At 40.5% G+C, this 18218-nt stretch overlaps 1 protein-coding gene across 2 annotated transcripts; it reads left to right on the plus strand.

The window, feature by feature from the left end:
• The first annotated feature begins 2907 nt into the window (after window positions 1-2907).
• On the plus strand, window positions 2908-17869 carry tbx5a (T-box transcription factor 5a). 2 transcript variants are annotated; one of them, XM_026355908.1, is made up of 8 exons: window positions 2908-3069; window positions 3748-3842; window positions 5158-5277; window positions 6210-6357; window positions 11865-12017; window positions 14861-14952; window positions 16411-16643; window positions 16982-17869. In XM_026355908.1, the coding sequence occupies exons 1-8, from the start codon at window positions 2908-2910 to the stop codon at window positions 17572-17574; spliced, it is 1596 nt and encodes a 531-aa protein (XP_026211693.1). In that variant the 3' UTR covers window positions 17575-17869. The 2 variants fall into 2 exon arrangements, with proteins under 2 accessions (XP_026211693.1, XP_026211692.1); XM_026355907.1 differs by having other exon boundaries at window positions 2908-3051.
• The last annotated feature ends 349 nt before the right edge of the window (window positions 17870-18218 follow it).

Genomic DNA, 18218 nt, shown 5'->3' on the forward strand with positions numbered 1-18218 from the left:
TTATTCCACAACGCTGTAAAACGATTACAGCGGCGGTCAATTAGGCCAATAAATGTGTGTTCCAGGAGTTTGCACTCTAAAAACAAAATGAGTGCTCTATAAGAGTGCTCTGTGGCCTTGAGCGAGTTCTGCAGAGCTGTTTGTAACACAGACAGTGAGAAGCATTTAGAGGGCTGTGTCACGCAGCTGCGCGCCTGTGTGAAGGCAAAGTTTCCTATTCCTCCCAAACTCTGCACGTTCTTTGTACAAGGGTCTTTCAGGTTCGTTTTCTTTCATCAACTCTTTCGTTTTTTCTTTATTTTGTCATTAGTTTGTTTGAAAAGAAACTAATAGATCAACACACTGGTGATCACAAACTAACGCTCATCTTCAAAAAGGGGTTTTTCCAGAGAACCAGTTTTGAAAACCTCAAATTATTAATTACAATTTCTAGTCAATGTGCAGAGTGCACATTTTCTCCAAGAGGAGGTTGATGGACAAAAGCTATGACATATGCAGAGGCTGCATCCTCAACATTATTTTCATGCACGGAGGAATCGATTCTGGAGATTTTTACCAAAACTACTTAAAACACAAAACCGGAAAATGCGTAATTTTAACTGCAACACGCTCAGTCGCCTGTAACACAACAATTGGCTTGATTTGTAATATATATATATTTATAATAATATTCCGGGTTAGTCCAAGTTGAGTCCGGTGACATCTAATGAAAAAGCGTAAACTGATAAATTATTAATGAACAAACATGCAGCTTGCTGTCTCTGTATCACACCGCTGCTGGGGAAATCACTCTGTGGGCGTCTGCGTAATGAGATAACAGCCTAAATGCAAATCAGAAGCACACTGCAAAAAATGACTTATGGCCTGGGTTCAGACTATTGCTGCTATTTCCACGTGGATATAGACTCTTAAGTACAGTTTAAGAAAACACACTGGAGACGTTTGTAAGTAAAATGTCCAGTGAGCTCACAGTCCGAACATGTTTCCTGCTCTACTTTTCCAACATGGACGCAACATTTGCAATAAGTGGCTATTTTTTTGCAGCGTGTTGTTTGGTATCTCTTTGCCCTAACACCATAAGGTCAGAAACGTACGCTTTCTGGAGAGTGTATGACGAATCACTGACAGTGTAAAAGTGGTTCTACACATGTTTTGATCCTTTCCTACCAGAACCTGAAGTCCAGTGTTGTGAGAAACGTTTTGCGTTACGCAGATTAAATCTATGTGAACCCACATTCTTGAACAGCTAATAGGAAAATACTTTCAATTCCCATTTACTTGCTTCTTATTAGCCTCCTCCTCGGCACCATATTCTGTTCTGTACCCTGTTCTGCGGGGAAATACAGGGATAGTACAAGACAACATTCAAAGAGACGCTGAGCGAACGATCGGCTAATTGGTGATGTTAATTGCACGGCCAATAACAGAACTAGATGCAAACACATGGTGGTTTAATCAATGAGTCATAATCTTTCAGTTGATCAGAGTTAAGTATACCATTTCAAACTGAGATGGAGATGTTAATAAAACGGATCCCCACATTGTTTGGAGGGTACGACTTTGGAGAGGAAAGGGTTGCGCGTAATGGCGCTTGAAGTAGCAAATATCAAATGGATTCCTTCTAACAGACTGGGATTATAGAGAGGTTTAGAGCGGAAAATCAGATGACCTGGGGTGGGGACCTGGAAGGAATTATTATTTGGGGTATAAACCAATGCTATTGCTGCACTTGCTGCCCCCCCCCCATCACCCACACACCCCCACCAGATCTACGTCGTGGGCTCAGCTTCCGCTTCGCACGGTTGGTCATTGATGCGCAGTGGTGGGTTGGAGAGGGAGTGCGTGCGAGAGAGAGAGGGAGAGAGAGAGAGAGAGAGGGGGGAGACGTAGGATTGACAAGGCAGAGACTGGGAGAGAGAGGAGGGAAGAAGGAGGTGACGGACCCGCTCCTCTGGGACTCGGCTGCTGCCTACTGCTAAGGTGCTATCAACGGGGTCGGCTCACAAAAAGGTCTCCAGCTTCAAAAATGCACAAAAAGGCACCGAGGAGCTCCTCGTAGCTGTCACCGAGCTTCGCGAGGATCTCCACAGTCGCAGGAAACCGGGACTAATTGTGATAGGAAAGAGGATCCATGGAGACTTTGTGCAGCTTTGTCGAGATAAACGTCTGGATTATCTGATTTGGGGACGGGCCATAGAGCATTTCAAGGCGAGACGGCGTTGTTCTGTTGTGCCACGACGTGGTTTTGTTTTTAGGTAAGCTGATCCTGATCCTGATCCGACCCGGCGACGTGTTTGCGTTGCTGCTGCAATTTCTAGCGGTTCACATCGCAGTTTACTCTGTGTTGCAGGAATCTCTGCTCTCTGCAGAGGTGACACCGACTGAGTGTAGAGGATTGGTTTTCAGGAGGCTTCAGTGTGTTTCATTCTGTTCTGGACATGTAGAGATTTAACAATAAAGCTTGTGCCGTTTTGTTTTTGGGGGAAATAGTATTTCCTAAAAGCGAGAGGCCTGTTTCAATCTGCAGCTTCCTTACCCCAAAAATAAGTCATCGTAGTTGTGATGTTTTCTAATTCCAATCTCTGTATTAATATCCCAAAATAGGTCATTTTGTGACAGACGTACATCACACCATCTACTACAACTTCAGTTTATTTAAACCGTTTAGGTTCAAGTTATTGTGCTTTTACTCTGAAAGGCTTCGATTTTAAATTCTAATGTTATGCTTTGCTGTTGCATTTAGATTTGTAATCATCACATCACTGAGCTGTAGTAATTACATTAGGAAACTTTTGCTCACCTAGCAGCAAACAGTGTGTCAATATGTTCATCCCGCCGTGCTGTCCCACGCACTGACGTTTCTTCTTGGATCTTCCAGCTGGGACGATATTTTCCGAAGCTCCGGTCATGGCGGACCAAGAGGAGACTTTTGGCCTCCAAAACTCTCCTGGCGGCTCGGAATCAAGGGAAGTACAGAACGATAATAAATCAGAGAAACAGAACGGGACCTCAAACAAATCCCCATCATCTCAGACGACTTACATCCAGCAGGTCAGTATCAGTCAGTGTGTAGGCCTCACTTTCACTGCGGCGGTGCCACAGCCACTAGCTCCCAGTAGCTTTAAAGCAGAGAGTGCTGCGTTGTTTATGTTTGGTTGAAATATTCACAAATATCCTAAAACAAGAAAAGAAAATGTCTTTTAATGAGAGGGCAATGCTACCGGGTTCCCAACTTTTCTATGAATAACTTTTTTAAATCCAGTATTTAGTCAGAGCCAAAGCTTATTTTGCCTCTGAGATGCTTCAAGAAACGAAGAGAAGTTAAACAATTCAAACGTTTCAAAGCATTTTCGCTTGTGTTTCATGACTAAACAGGAGACTTACGTGTCTGATCCACTCTTCAGGAGGACATGAGTGTGTGTGAGTGTGTGTGTGACAAAGCTCAACAGGTTGAAGGCTGAATGTGGTCCCGTCTTAAGTTTCTAAATGCTCACACTGGGGCTAAGCTGCAAACTTCTGCATTTGTTTAGATTTATATGGACAGACTTGTGTTTTTTTTTAACAACGTTAAACCGCTGTCTTTCATTATTATCTAACTTCATCTTCACCCGTCTGAAAACAGATGTTTTTTTTTTTTAACAGGCAACTATTTGACCAACTCAGAAAACCACGTGAAACTAGTGCGTTTATGTAGGGCCCTTGTTTTTTTTTTAATGCTATGAGAAACTAAAACGTTGTGTTTTGAAGGGGATGGAGGGAATAAAAGTCTACCTGCATGAGAGGGAACTGTGGATGAAGTTTCACGAGGTGGGGACAGAGATGATCATCACCAAAGCTGGAAGGTAAGATGCCAAATTAGGAAAAAATAGTTCTCATTATTATACCTGATGAGAATAAATCAAAACAGGGGGTTGTTATTGACTGTGTGTCTGCTTGTTAACGCGGATCCACTTGCTATTTGAAATGAAATGGAGACTATGGGGCCGCACTGGAATTTTTTCTTGCGTGGGGATTTTTGAAAAATACACTTGGAGGAGCCACAGAGAAAACACGGAGCATCTGGTGGACGCTTTAGCGCTCAGTAACGCAGCGAGTGTGTAGCCTATATTTTAGTCTGGGTGGCCCTGCTGGGAAATGCAACACCATAGGCCAACCAGTCTCAAAGAGAGCAAATGGACGAAGTTGTCCTCTGGTGCGAAACTACTGCAGATCTAATCAACATTTCTTTATTATCTGCGTCTAAAGGCATTTAAGGAGCATGTGTTCTGCCACTCGCAGTATCTGTTTCCGCTGCTCTTGCATTGTGTGTGTGTGTGTGTGTGTGTGTGCGTAATTGTATGCAGACACTGCGTGCGACACGTTTGCATTGCAACATGTTATGTGGAGACTGAACATGTGTCTCGCTGTCAGCTCCGCCGTCGCCTCCTGACTGAATCCAATCAAAACATGCGCGCCACGGGCCGAGTGTGAACTTGCGTTTGCTGCACATGCAGCACGACCGCTGGTGTCTGCTCGTGTGTTAAACGACCTGTGAGTCGCGTGTATTAAAGATTATGCATATTAATAATTGAACACACACAGCCACGATTCGTTGTGCTCTCCGGCGAAGGACGAAGGCAGTCGCTGTCTCACAGCTGCACAAAGTCTCTATTATATTCCTGCCAGTCATTTCACTTCTGTTTTTGGCGTGAAATGATTTAACACAGCATCCATCCTCGGTTTCCAGCCCTTCCCCTAGACTCGCGAGACTCCTTAGACCTACGCACATTATGTGTTTTGTCCAGTCTGACAGCTACCAAATATCCAAATGATATACTGCACAGATCTGGACCACAGTGGATAAGCGTTTCATAATACGCAGGTCTCACTCAGAACTAACGCACTGGCCTGAAAATAGTCTCTCCAAACCAAATATAGACATTTATCTGAGATGTTAAACCACCGTGAGCTGGCTGTGCTATCCTTTAGTTCTGATTTCTAAAAAAAACACACACATTTGTTTGCTTCACGGTTTTGTAGAATTCACTAAATGTCTGGAACCACTTTGTAATATTTTAAGATTTGGATTTCTTCTGTGTTTCTTCTTCTATTTCTACACTTGCTAAAATTGCAGCAGCAGCAGCAGTAGCGCTGTAAACAGTCTTTTATCCTCTACAGACGAATGTTTCCCAGCTTCAAAGTGAAAGTCACGGGACTAAACCCTAAAACGAAATATATTCTGCTGATGGATGTTGTTCCTGCAGACGACCATCGATACAAGTTTGCCGACAATAAATGGTATGTAAACTAAAACGACTTTTCATTGCAGAATAAACCTAAACTTGGTTTTTACGCACATGGAATTTCATAATACTGAGGGTCATTGTTTCGGGGGTCGCAGTTAGTCTCTTTGGAATTTACTCCAAGAGGAAATTTTGTATAGATGTCCTGATGGACGAGAATCGGAAGTGAACATATTCATTCCCCGAGAATTATGAACTGTGTGTTTTCTAATCATTGCCAAGAAATGTAGTCAGCAGGGAGAAACGTTTCTGCCGGAGCTGACTTTTCGGTGTTGGATGAATGTTTAATGACTCTTCCTACAGCTGTACCAGCCTGTTTGTGAACTGCAACAAGGGGCTGCTTTCACAGCGGCACATACACATATTTGTTTAGTGTCATTTCGAGCTCGCTAACCTTGGTCAGGAATGTCTTGTTTGGATCAGCGCCTTTCAATGAGGAGATGCTTAAAAAAAGGATAATAATATGCCAAGCGTGTCCTGGATAGTGCTGGAAAACAGTGTGTACCAGATCGCCTGTGACTGACAATCCAAACCTCTTATTATAGAGCATAATATATTTAAGTATTATACACGATGGCACCGTAGTTAAATTTAATAATCATTATTGTTTTTTAAAATGCTTAATGCTTAAAGTAAGTGAACATCCTAATAAACACATACTGTGCAACCTTAAACTGTTTACAGGGTGATTACACTGTTCTATTACAAAACGTTTGTTAATTTTAATATTTATTTTTGATCATTTTAATTCAATCCACACATTCTTTTTGCGTAATTTCTAACATAATGGCAGAATAACCCATGCGAACACATGACACATGTGCTCTAATTAACATTCTGTAAAGTGGCTGTGTAGTTGTACTGTAGTGGAGCCGACATTTGGGTGTCTGTAAGGTGTTACAGTGGGACTGTGTTGCTGTGATTCAGGTCTGTGACCGGGAAGGCAGAGCCCGCCATGCCGGGGAGGCTCTACGTTCACCCGGACTCTCCGGCCACGGGAGCGCACTGGATGAGGCAACTGGTGTCCTTCCAGAAGCTGAAGCTGACCAACAACCACCTGGATCCGTTCGGACACGTAGGTGCCTAGGCCTATCATCTATATTATGAAACCACTGATGTGTGTCTCTGTGAGTGTTAGAACCTGGTGTTCACCGGTTTAAGTCCAGGACAAGTTTTCCGCTGGACGTGTTGCTCGGTGGCGTTTCTGAATCTAGACTGGAGGCCTCATGATCATCCTTTACATCACAGTGTGCTATTTTTACAGCTGATCCGTGACTAGTAGATTTTTGTTGTTGCTTGTTTGTCTTTTCTTTATTTTTATTTTATTGTTTATGCACTTAAAAAAAAAATCCAGAAACCTATAAAAAGATAGACAGTGGTATAAAGACACACTAAACAAATAAATACATTTAAAAACAGGTTTTTAAATGTGAAAGTATAGTATTATTATTATTATTATTATTATTATTATTATTATTATTATTATTATTATTATTTGTAATAGTAGTAGTAGTATCAGTATTATTAGTATTATTATCGTCACTGTAAAAGCACCTTAGAGTTTATACTTAATCATTCAGAAATCAACAGCCCATCTCATACAGGAACTGCAGGCCTGTTCATTTTGTATGATTAGGCACCATTAATACTGTCTGTTAATGAACACGTATTTTAAAAACTCAAACACACCGAACTTTTCTGCGCTTCTCCAGCATCAGGCGCTAAAAATAAACTCACTGACCTCATAAAGTTTGGGCTGCGCCATAAAGTTGTTTATTTGCGTTCTGCTCAAATCGGTACCTTCTGTGCTAAAATCAAATTAGACAAAGAGCTTTGTTAATCAGTTCTGCTGCATTCTGGGTTTAATTGTATTCTTTATTTATTTATTTATTTTCAACAAATCGGTTGTGCCGTCTCTGCAACTTTCAGGAAGTTGGTGGAGTTTTGTTGAAGTTGAATTGCTGATGTTGCAAAGGAAAAACTTTATCCAAAGCAAAGATACATCTTTATCATTTATCTTCCAAAAATGATATTAGAATAAAATCGATTTGTATATGTATGCTTACATTTTATAAAAGGTAACGACTTCAATCTTATAGAGAACTCATGTTTTCTGTATTTCTTAGAAATGGTTTTGCAGCACAAACTGTGGAAATCTAGTAGCTAATTGACCAAACACCCAGCAAAGTACATTTATTTTACACTTATTATAATACAGAGTCATTTCAGTTTAGACTTCATTCATCATGCCAATGTGGATGGTTTTTTATACCAAATCTCTTTGGTACTTTTTTCTCTCAGGTTTATTAAAGCAACCCTAGATGTATTAAAGCTGCAGACCTCCTGGAAGTCAGCTTTCATAAGTAAAGGGCAGCAGTTGGGCACTTTTTAGCAAAGAGGAAAGAGCCAATTTCATCTCCACCCACCACCTCCCTCTTCCCCTCACCAATGAGAGACTGCATGGTCCCTATTTTCCAAACTTTAACTCCTCATTATTCCGAACTCACTCTCTGGCCTCAGGCCTTTGTGATTCCTGTCTTGCCCAAAACAGAAAACACAAACATCTCTTACTTCATTAACATGTTTCCATGCTACAAATGTGCCTGTTGGAGGCAGGTTTAATACAGTTTGGAGTTGATGGGCACACTGAGGCCTAATTAGATGTCTTGCTGTAGAAACGGGATAGACACACAATTAGTTTTCTTACTAATAGGCCCAGTTGTTAAAGGAAAAGCAGTTATGAGCTTGGCAAAAGGCACATCAATAGCAGCCCTGTTTTTAACAGAAGCGAGTGGACTCAGTTGGATTTTTTAAAGGTGTTCTGCTAATGTTAGAGCTTCAATAATAATAAGCTTCAACAGGGTTAAGAAACTATGTATTTACGTAAGAATAATAATGCTTATAGTGATTTAATTTAAAATATATTGCAATTAATCCAGATTAACAATTGCTTACATTCTATAAAGTATTTTTAAAACCACTTGCATGCTGCTTCGGTGACAATTAATCAAAACAAAAAATGTAAAAACACATCCACATACACACACAAGCCACCATGTATCCACATGGCACCTATGGTGGTTGTAGCCTCACCAAAACCCTGCTGCTGAAATCAAAGTAGGACTGAGTCAGAATGTGAGCAGTGTTGTAAATTTTGGGTTAAAGTGCATTTTTGATTAGTTGCAGTGGTTCCTGGCCCACCCTCTTTCGTGCTGGGAGACAGCACCCTGGGATTCATAAATGAAACATTAGTGGCTGGCCAGAAATATTCTCCATCAACTTGTTGCTCCAGCTGGTTGAAATAACTTGTAGATGATTTATAATTACCAGCAGTGAGACTTTAGACAATAAGACATTTCTACTGTAGAGTGAACCAATTCAGGAAGGGCCTGAAGTGGTTGTTTTTCTACAAATGTCTGGTAATTAGACAAAGGCAGTGAACTGAGCAGAGCTGAACTGTGAGAGGAGAGAACCGAGGAGGCCTGAGTGTTTGTATTCAGTTAATTGTCTAAACTAAACTTTTTTTTAATCAAATGAATAATATTTTGGCAGGTCGAAGAACAATCCTGTCCTCTAAAAATTTGCTAAAGCCAATATGTCTGGAGGAAAGATAAGAAAGGAAGGCATGAGTTGTAAATGGTGCAGTTTTTGTTTTGCTACTTTCATTTTTATGAGATTTTGAGGCAGAGTGGGTTCAGTGGGCAGACATCATATAGTATCTCTGCACAACACGACACTATAGGGTTAGTTCTATTTAACGTAATGTGTTACATCTGATAGTCACTGGCAGTGTTATACAGTATTTCATAAAGGTATCTCCGATCTCCGTATATTTTATTTTACTGCATGCATTTCAGTCTAGTTAATAAAATTTAAAAAGTTTTTAAATATGTAAGAACAGTTGTAGAAAGTAGTGAAGTACATTTACTCAACTATTGTTTTGAGCTCTGTATTATCTATTGTAGTATTTTAAGCCTCTTTAGGTTTTTATTTTATTCCATTACATATAAAAATATTGTACTTTTTTAACATCTCTACTTTAGTTTTTACTTTTAATTTTGTACTTGTATTTACAACATAGGTGATCATAATATCATGTGTTTCTCTTAGTATAGCTATGTAAAAGTGTGTCCAAGTGCTGCTTATACCTCCAATTGTATAATACATAAAACATAACACTGTGGATCACTCTCCCTTAATGAGTACTTAACTGTTAATACTTGATGCAGAACTTGATATTGTGGTATTGCTAGTTTTGAAGTATAAAGTAAAGGATCTGACTACTTCGCCCACTGTGCTACTCTGGTCTCCTATTTGAATCTTGTATTTTTGTCTCAGATTTTTCGACCACTACAGTTTTTACATTGATCTCCCCTCAACTCAAAGAATATTTCCCTGTGTCCTTCTTCTCCCCTCTTAATTTGCTCCTGCACTCGTCTCCATGTCTTCCCACACATGTTTTGGTGAGGTGGGTGGAGTGTGAGGATCGCACTGTTTATATTTGAATGGCAGTGTGCGATGAGCAATAGATGATGTTGTACAAAGCCTGCTAATCCCAGGGCTCGGGGAAACTCTCTGATGTGGTGAAACTTGAAAGCAGAGGGCAGCGGCGCGAGACCCAAAGTGATCCCTCACTATCATTAAATACTATCATCCAGAGGCTGGGGGGGGAACAGATATACAGGGACCCAGTCAGGGCAGCGGCTGGGCCAGAGAGACGAGGCGTGTGCTGGGCCCCCAGTGGGTGGTCTACAGTTACACCCCTACCCCCACAACCCCTTCTTCCACACACATACTGGACTTTGCAAACCCACAGCCACCAGACCATACCATTTTCCCAGAGTTAAAAGTATAGTTTAGGATTTGCACGTAGCTTCCGGTGTGTTTCAGTGGTAGACATTTTTAGCTTTAGTGTGGCCATACTGTGGTGAATGGTGTGTTGGCCCTGATGGGTTTGTCCAGATCATCGATGTATCTCTGCAGACCTCTAATAAGCCAGTAATGAACACAGGCGTTTTCTATACCTAGTTTATCTCTGCAGTGTGTTCATATGGTTTGTGTGTTATATGTGTGTTGCATTATAGTTGTTAAATACATCCACACAGCACATTGACAATAGGAAATTAAAACTAAAGTTAGCCAGAATACACATGTGACATTTGTTTTTCCTTTGTTTGCGACTCTGTTTCAAGTTTAACTATTTTCATCTCAGATCCAAATATGCAGCACTAAACACTTCCTGCAAATAGTTTCATTTATTGTAGATTGTAACATTTGCAAAGACAGATTTCCCATCTGCAAAGCATCGAGCTGCTTATCTAAGCAAATCCTGTTCCTGATCATCCTGCATGATTAATCTGGTATCTATAAGAAGCATGGCAGACAACAGAGACACACTTACTCTGTTTCTGCCAATAGCAAAATAAAAACATACATTTATTGCACTACAAACCTTATCAAGTTCAAATAGAAAGTAATAATCATTGACTATTAGTCAAGCGTAAGTCATTTGACTAAGAAAGGACCTGAGGTTATACTACAGGATGCCCCCGCAGGGACAGGAGGTCAGGGCAATCCCTTGTCTTTTCTCATGCTGGCAGTGAAAGGCAGGTACAAAAACAAGCTTTAAGATAACAGATAGGAGGAATGCCTATGGGACAGCAGAGGGTGGGGGTAGTGGGTGTGAAAAAAAAAAAAGGAGGGAGGGGGAGTTAGGAGACGTTTTTAATCTTTAAATGTAAGATGAAAATGAAAACAATTATTTGCTCACAGCTAAAGACCGTGCCTCCCTGGTGCATCCAGACAATTCATTTTAAAGCCCAAAGATGAGAGATGCACAGCGGAGAAGTTCAAGGCTCAAGTTCAGCCCAGTCTCCATGTAGCCGAGCTAGCCGCTGATAGCAAGAACAAGGTTCTTCAGGTTAGAGGGGCGACAAGAGGGGCCACATGCCCAAGAGGTCAATTTATTATTTTACTCATCTAATCTGCTCTGTTACCATGGCAACAGTAGTGTATTATTTGTAATGTAGTGGTAAATTAGTGATGAGTTTTATTTCAGTTTTCAGTCTGACAAGAATTAGTCAGCTTCTTTAAATGAACTGAAAGGTTCAAGAGTGGATTTAAAAAAACAAAATAAAAATGCAGACCGTCGAAATTTATTTGAAATATTAATGAAACAATAAAACTTTTATGACAATTTTTTGGTGCAATAAAAGTTTTACCTTGGGTCAACCCCAAATAAAGTATAGTTAAGCATTTTTTTCTGGGTGTTTTTGCTCTACAGTATGACTTCATGCAAAATGTATTGATTTTATTTATGATTTTATTTATGAATACATGCAAACCGAGGCTTTACACCAACACGTACCCTCTATATCTCACGTCTTAAAATCTTTTACATGGGCATGACTTTCAAACATGTAAAAATACAATGATGATGTTTGATCGGTGTATGATTTAAGCGCTGTGCTTTACATTATCACACTCAAACCAAAGGACGCAGTGTGTGTTATTCTTATAACACATTTTACTGTGACAATATGCGGGTTTCTAACGCTGGACCTCACGTCTCCTTTCATCCAGATCATCCTAAACTCGATGCACAAGTATCAACCGAGGATCCACATTGTGAAGGCGGATGAGAACAACGGCTTTGGCTCCAAGAACACGGCATTCTGCACTCACGTCTTCCCCGAGACAGCTTTCATTGCGGTCACATCTTATCAGAACCATAAGGTAAGAGCTTTCTTTTCTTTCTTTTTTAGTTTTGCAATATTATTAAATGTGCTACTTCAAATGTGAATGCGTTGTGAAAAATGTTGGACAAGAGGATGAACGCAGAATTATAGAAGCTACTGCGCGTTTCATTTATTTTTTGCCATAATCCAGATCAATGTATTGGTGCTTTTCAAATTAAACGAAAGTATAAATAATGTCACTAGCGCAAGACTCCGTTTAACCCATTTTCTGCGGATGTGCTGGAGACAAAAAAAAATGAAAGGCGAAAAGTTTTGAGTGAAGCTGAAGGAAAGCCTTGTCACTGTCAGCTGAAAATCTCTATCACATTGAGCCACTGACAGATGAGGGAAAAACTTCAGATACCCGACTAGACGACGTCTGACCTCAAGAGACTGTTTCCAAGTTACAGGCCACAGCGCTTTGTAGAGGGAGACAAGCTACAGATAAACCTCTGGCGTGACTTAGACTACCTGACACAAAAACAACTAAATATAATATATAACAATAATTTGGGTGATTATGTTCCATTTAAATATAATAGATATAATAATTCGTTATTTATGTAGTTAACACTTGGAGGTTTGTGTCTTTGTTTGGTTGAGATACTGTTTTAGTGAGTTCACAGAGACAAAAACGGCTCAAGTTACATTAAAGTTATTAGTATATTACTAGATTATCTGAACTAAGATTCGTAAAACTTTATTCATAACTGTCTTTATGTCTTTTCGTTTTGTGGCAGACGCGCAACAGCATAAAACTCCAAGTTTGGTTTAATTCGGTTAAATAATAAAAATGGACAATATGGTTAGAATTATAAATAATCCTGTGCATAATGATGCAAAACATATTTAATATAAATCTTTAACTAAATCTTTAGATTCTTGCTTTTTGAGTTTCGTGCACTCAGCCGTGTAACGAACAGTAAAGTTTATGAATAGTAAATTAATTATTTGTTCGTTATGTTAGAGTTAAATCTATCTGACATCTTGGGACCGTGCACCCTCAGTTGTTTATAACTTTAGTTCGTTTGCGTGTTAAGCTCTGGGGAAAGGAGCAGAAATAAAACTCAATATTTACTCTGTCCACATTTCTGGTGCAAAAAAAAAAAAAAAAAAAAAAAAAATTCTTGGGAATGCAGATATCTGTAAACAGCGTCTGTTTAACGTCATTTAACCACGCAGCCCTATATGTTTTTAGTTTGGGGAATATGGGAGAAAGGGGCGAAAGCTCATAATGTCCCTGCAGCCAATCCGAAGTCCGCTCTCTTCTGGGAACAGGAAGCACAAACGACCGACATTCTGTAGAAACCATTCATTATTTTCAAACATGTTATTGGGGGCTGAGATCGTAACCCGGGGCTAATTATTGGGGCTTTCCAGACCTGCAGAAAAACAAGCATTTCTGATTTCCAGGCGTTTCTACCACAACTGTCCAATCAAACAGCCTAACATCTGCCAAAGTAATGTGCATGTGCTGCAGGCATGTGTCCAATTCACCTGTTAGAGCCTCAGCTAATGAAACTGGTCAAAGTGTCTGGTTTCCAGTCTTTCCCCTCACTAGAGGTAATTAAAGCATTTTTGTGAAGTTGTATCTTTTCAGAACTGTCAAAATCCAAAAAGGTTGAACACCGTTAAGAACTCTATTATATTTCGTTTATCTTGAGTAAATCTTATTCTGACTGTTTAAAGCATCTGGAAATGTGTTCACATGAGGCTCAGTGGTTTTAATAAGCGTAGTTTGGACATAGTCTAGTAAAACTGTGCCGTCTTTCAAGTTGTGAATGAATTTTGTCCAGTTCTACTCCCAAATTATTTTTAACAGTATTCATATTCTGTGCTCTCATTATTTCCAACCCTTGAGCCCAGTCACTAGGGGAACTCTTGTTTGTTTTGCAAAATATATTAATTTGCTTTTCTGTAAACTGAACTTAGGCGATCACTTTGGAATGGGTAATTATTTGTCTTGTTGTATTTCTGCTTGGAACACATGCGGAGGGTAAAGAGAGGGCAACAGGACTTTTTATTCCCAACTTTTAAAAAGATGAAACGGTATGCAGCGCGTTGCCAGGCTGCGTGCATTAACAAGAAGCTAGTGGAGTGTCACACAAGAGATTTTACAAGGTTTGGTGAAAGTGTCAGCCAGCATGCAGACAAACCTCCAGTCTTGTCAGAAAGCTGGGAGCACACACGAGCTGCCAACTAATTACCTGCCAGAAACCACTGCTCATGAGAGGGATATCCCCGGATTGACTTTAACCTGTTTGAGATTAACTTACCATTTTATGGTGGTTTTCAGAAATAAATCCTTCTTTCGTTTGATGTTTATAAATCATATTTATCACAATATAAAGTCAGGTTTTTAATATTTATTTGTCTCTGTCAATGCGCCAACCGTTGTTAGGTCTGAGACTGTCAAACGTAACGTTATAAATTATGTGAAGGAAATATATCGTCTTTCTGAGACGTGCTTTTGTTGAATTGTTTAGCTCTGAATCCCCCAAAAGCATTTAACGTTTTTAAAAATGTGATCTATTATTTCATTCTCTTAGGGGAACTTTAAAGCAATAAAAAAGCATCCAAGAAAACTTCGAAACTCAGCTGTACAAAAACAAGCTGTAATACTGTCATCAGGGAAACCTCAGTCTGAAGAGTAGTTATCTTTTGTGAGAGCATAGTATTTACTGAAATGCTGCATTTAAAAAGCTGCTATTTTGGACTGTGTGTTTTCATTTTAACTGGGCTCATACAACCTTTTGAAATGCTACATAACCAGCGCAGCAAACAGCTTTTATTGCACAATATAGTCTGTGTTACTACTGTCAAATGTGATTCCTGTTTCAGATAACTCAGCTGAAGATTGAAAACAATCCATTTGCAAAAGGCTTTCGTGGCAGTGATGACATGGAACTGCACCGGATGTCGAGAATGCAAAGGTAGACATTTTTTAAAATGTGTCTTTTCTCATTTTTGAAGCACCTGCATATCTACAGTCATCTATGTCTTTAACGGACCAGGAGTTCGGATACATGGAAACGCTGACACCAACTGAACTGTGTTGAATGAGTAGATAAATGTCACTGTAATTAGGCAGGGATTACTGACTTCCTGATTGCACTGTCACTTAACAAGCCCCACTTTTAATCTTTCAATCACCCAAATGCAAGTGAGTGTTATTTTCAGTGATGTAAGTGTAGTTCTTGATCTACAGCCAGTTTTCATGCTGGAGACTTTTATGGCTGATCTGGCAGAACCTCTGAAACTCGACTGCAACATCTCCCTTCCGCACAGCTCTTTCTACCAGGATGTTCCAACTGCTTATGTGTCTGCTGTGTGTATGTGTGTGTGTGTGTGTGTGTGTGTGTGTGTGTGTGTGTGTGTGTGTGTGTGTGTGTGTGTGTGTGTGTGTGTGTGTGTGTGTATTACGGTGTGTGTGCATGCTTTTGTGTTGAACTGGTGGTATCACTTGGTCCAGCAGCCAAGGCAGTACACAGCCACATTGCTCTCTCTCTATTATTCAGTCCAGATGAGGGATGGAGCATGCGTTCATTCTGCATGGAAAACACTTTTTCAAAGGAGAAAATCTGGTTTTGAAACTCACAGCCCACCCACTCCCCCTAAGGCAACCGATGTCTGTATTCAAATAAGTAATCCCAAATCATACGAAAGTGGAAAAGCTGTTTGGCTTCTCCACAAGGTGCTAAAATCCTGCCTTTTCCATAACCTTTATACTGAGCCACAAAACAAAAGTCTTTTTAACTGCTCTTTTTAGATTTATGTCACGGTTAATGCTGCAGAGAAAAAAAACAAACCTGTACTTTTAGCTAGTTTTTAAATATTGTAGGGCTGATTGTATCAGTCGCACATTAACTTAAAGTTTCTCTAAGTAGGTGTGTTCCGCAAGATAATGCAGCGTTTTGAGTGAAATGCATTTCACCTATCAGAACTTGCAAATACATTGAGCTTGGTGAGAGTCCAAACCACACTATCAATCTTAAATGCCATTGTCCAATCCTGCAGAGTACAGTAAACTATGCGCGTCTGCTCTTGGTTACACTTTTGAAGGGAGAGCTTATTGCAAAACCAGGTCACTGCTTCAACTGAAGCCATCCCCGAAATCAAAGAACCGAAAGTAGCAAAGTGATGTATTGATGGATTATGTAGATTAATAGGAGTGGAATACATGCTAGCGTTTTCAGCAGTCTGTCTCTGTGTGTGTCCTGTGTGTTCTGGGGGTTACACTCCACTGAAATGTTGTTGAGAGAAGATTTTAGAAATTAAAGTGCTCATTTTGTTGTTTCTGCATCAAACTCGGTTTTTAATTATCCTTATAATAAAATATAACTTGTAAATTCCACATAATCACTAACAACTGTAACTGTGTTTGTGTGTAGCACAAAGGAGTATCCAGTAGTGCCTCGCAGTACAGTGCGACAGAGAGTGGGCTCCAGCCAGAGCCCATTCAGTGGGGAGGTTCAGGGCATGGGCACCCCCAGCACCCTGAGCTCCCAGTACTCCCAGTGTGAGAACGGGGTCACAAGCACCTCACAGGACATGCTGCCTCAGTCGGGCTCCTACCCCCTGCCGCACGAGCACAGCCAGGAGTACCACTGCATCAAGAGGAAAGGTAGGAGATGTGGTAGTGACCGTTAAAGGGCTGGAATCTGTCAGCATTGGAATATAACAAGTTTTATTTAGCATGGGAGAACACTCACCAGCTTCATCTAGATTTTATACAAACTATGCTAAGTGAAACAGCACACATGGACTATAATGAATAACATTAGATACAATTTGTGCACATACACTAAGCATTGCGTTTGTAGTAAAGTAGTAGAAATGAATTGTTGGTTCAGGTGTATTAAGAAGCATCAGAAGATAATATTGTATTATTTTAAAAATGGTTTAAAGTTGCATGAGTGAAAGTTAAAGGTGGAGTAACACTCACTCTGCTTCTGCCTGCAGTCGAAGATGACTGTCACTCAGGTGAGCACAGCTATAAGAAAGCCTTTCTGGAGAGCTCGTCCAGCGAGGAGGATCATTACTACCGGTCTGCAGGCTACGCCCAGAGCCTCAGCCTGACCAGCGGGCCCTACCGCAGTGAATCTAGCCAGCGTCAGGCCTGCATGTATGCCAGCGCCTCACAGGGCGCTGAGCCTGTTCCCAGTTTGGAGGACATCAGCTGCAACACCTGGGCCAGTGTCTCACCCTATGGGAGTTGCTCCGTCACTACCATGCAGCCAATGGAGCGGCTGCCCTACCAGCACTTCTCGGCTCACTTCACCTCAGGGTCTCTGGTGTCCAGACTTGGCGGGGTGGGAGGCCACGCCTCTCCACAGCTGGGTGACGGCCACCACGCATCCATGTACCAGAGCTCCATGACCCACCAGACTCTGGGTCGCCAGTGCAGTCCTGGAGCTGGGATCCAGTCCCCAACAGCCAGCCTACAGGGAAACGAGTACCTCTATACACACGGCATCCCACGTACACTATCGCCACACCAGTACCACACTGTTCATAGTATCAGCATCATGCCAGAGTGGAACGATAACAGCTAAAGGAGCTTTTTCTTTGCCCTCGCAAATTCAAATATTAAAAGTAATAATCAAGAAAGGACCAAATTAAGGCAGGGTATGATGAATTTATATTTATATTATCAGAGAATGTGTAGCTGTTCATCTTAATGAGATCAGTGACAGCGCTGGATATTCGTAAGATGGTGTTGACTAGGAGAGCAAGCATCTTATCACTTAACTTGTTGTGATAGCATATGCACTTATAAAAATGTATTAAGAAAATAACATGGACATGAACAGAGAGGAGTCGGACCTAAACTCACACAAAGACTTCTCAAGTGTGGACAAAGAGACCACAGTGGAAATGTACTGTACACGCTGATCAGAAGAAGAAAAAAACTTTAGTGGCCTTGCCAGCAGTCCGTAGGTTGATGGTGTCTCCATGCAACCATGTTTTTTGGATGTCAGCTTTTCAAAGACAAGGGAATATGTTTTCACCATTTTTCTCTAAATTTGTATTCATATCCCAAATTTGTATAAAAAAAGGACATTTGTCATCTGTGACATTCGCCTGAGTTCTCATTTTCTTTTAAGTTTTTGTAGTTAACAATTTACTTTGTAGTGAAATTGCTATAAGTAAAAAAAAAAAATGAATAGGCACATGGGAACCTTTTGTTGTGGCTCTT

The sequence above is a fragment of the Anabas testudineus genome, chromosome 12, assembly GCF_900324465.2.
Source record: "Anabas testudineus chromosome 12, fAnaTes1.2, whole genome shotgun sequence".
NCBI classification, from domain to species: Eukaryota; Metazoa; Chordata; class Actinopteri; order Anabantiformes; family Anabantidae; genus Anabas; species Anabas testudineus.

What these genes read in the sequence shown, in the direction of transcription:
- tbx5a (XM_026355908.1), top strand. Translation starts at nt 2,908, where the DNA reads ATGGCGGACCAAGAGGAGACTTTTGGCCTCCAAAACTCTCCTGGCGGC. An exon ending in AGGTCAGTATCAGTCAGTGT is followed by an intron (nt 3,070 to 3,747) that starts GTAGGCCTCACT and finishes TGTGTTTTGAAG; the next exon opens with GGGATGGAGGGAATAAAAGT. An exon ending in AAGTTTGCCGACAATAAATG is followed by an intron (nt 5,278 to 6,209) that starts GTATGTAAACTA and finishes GCTGTGATTCAG; the next exon opens with GTCTGTGACCGGGAAGGCAG.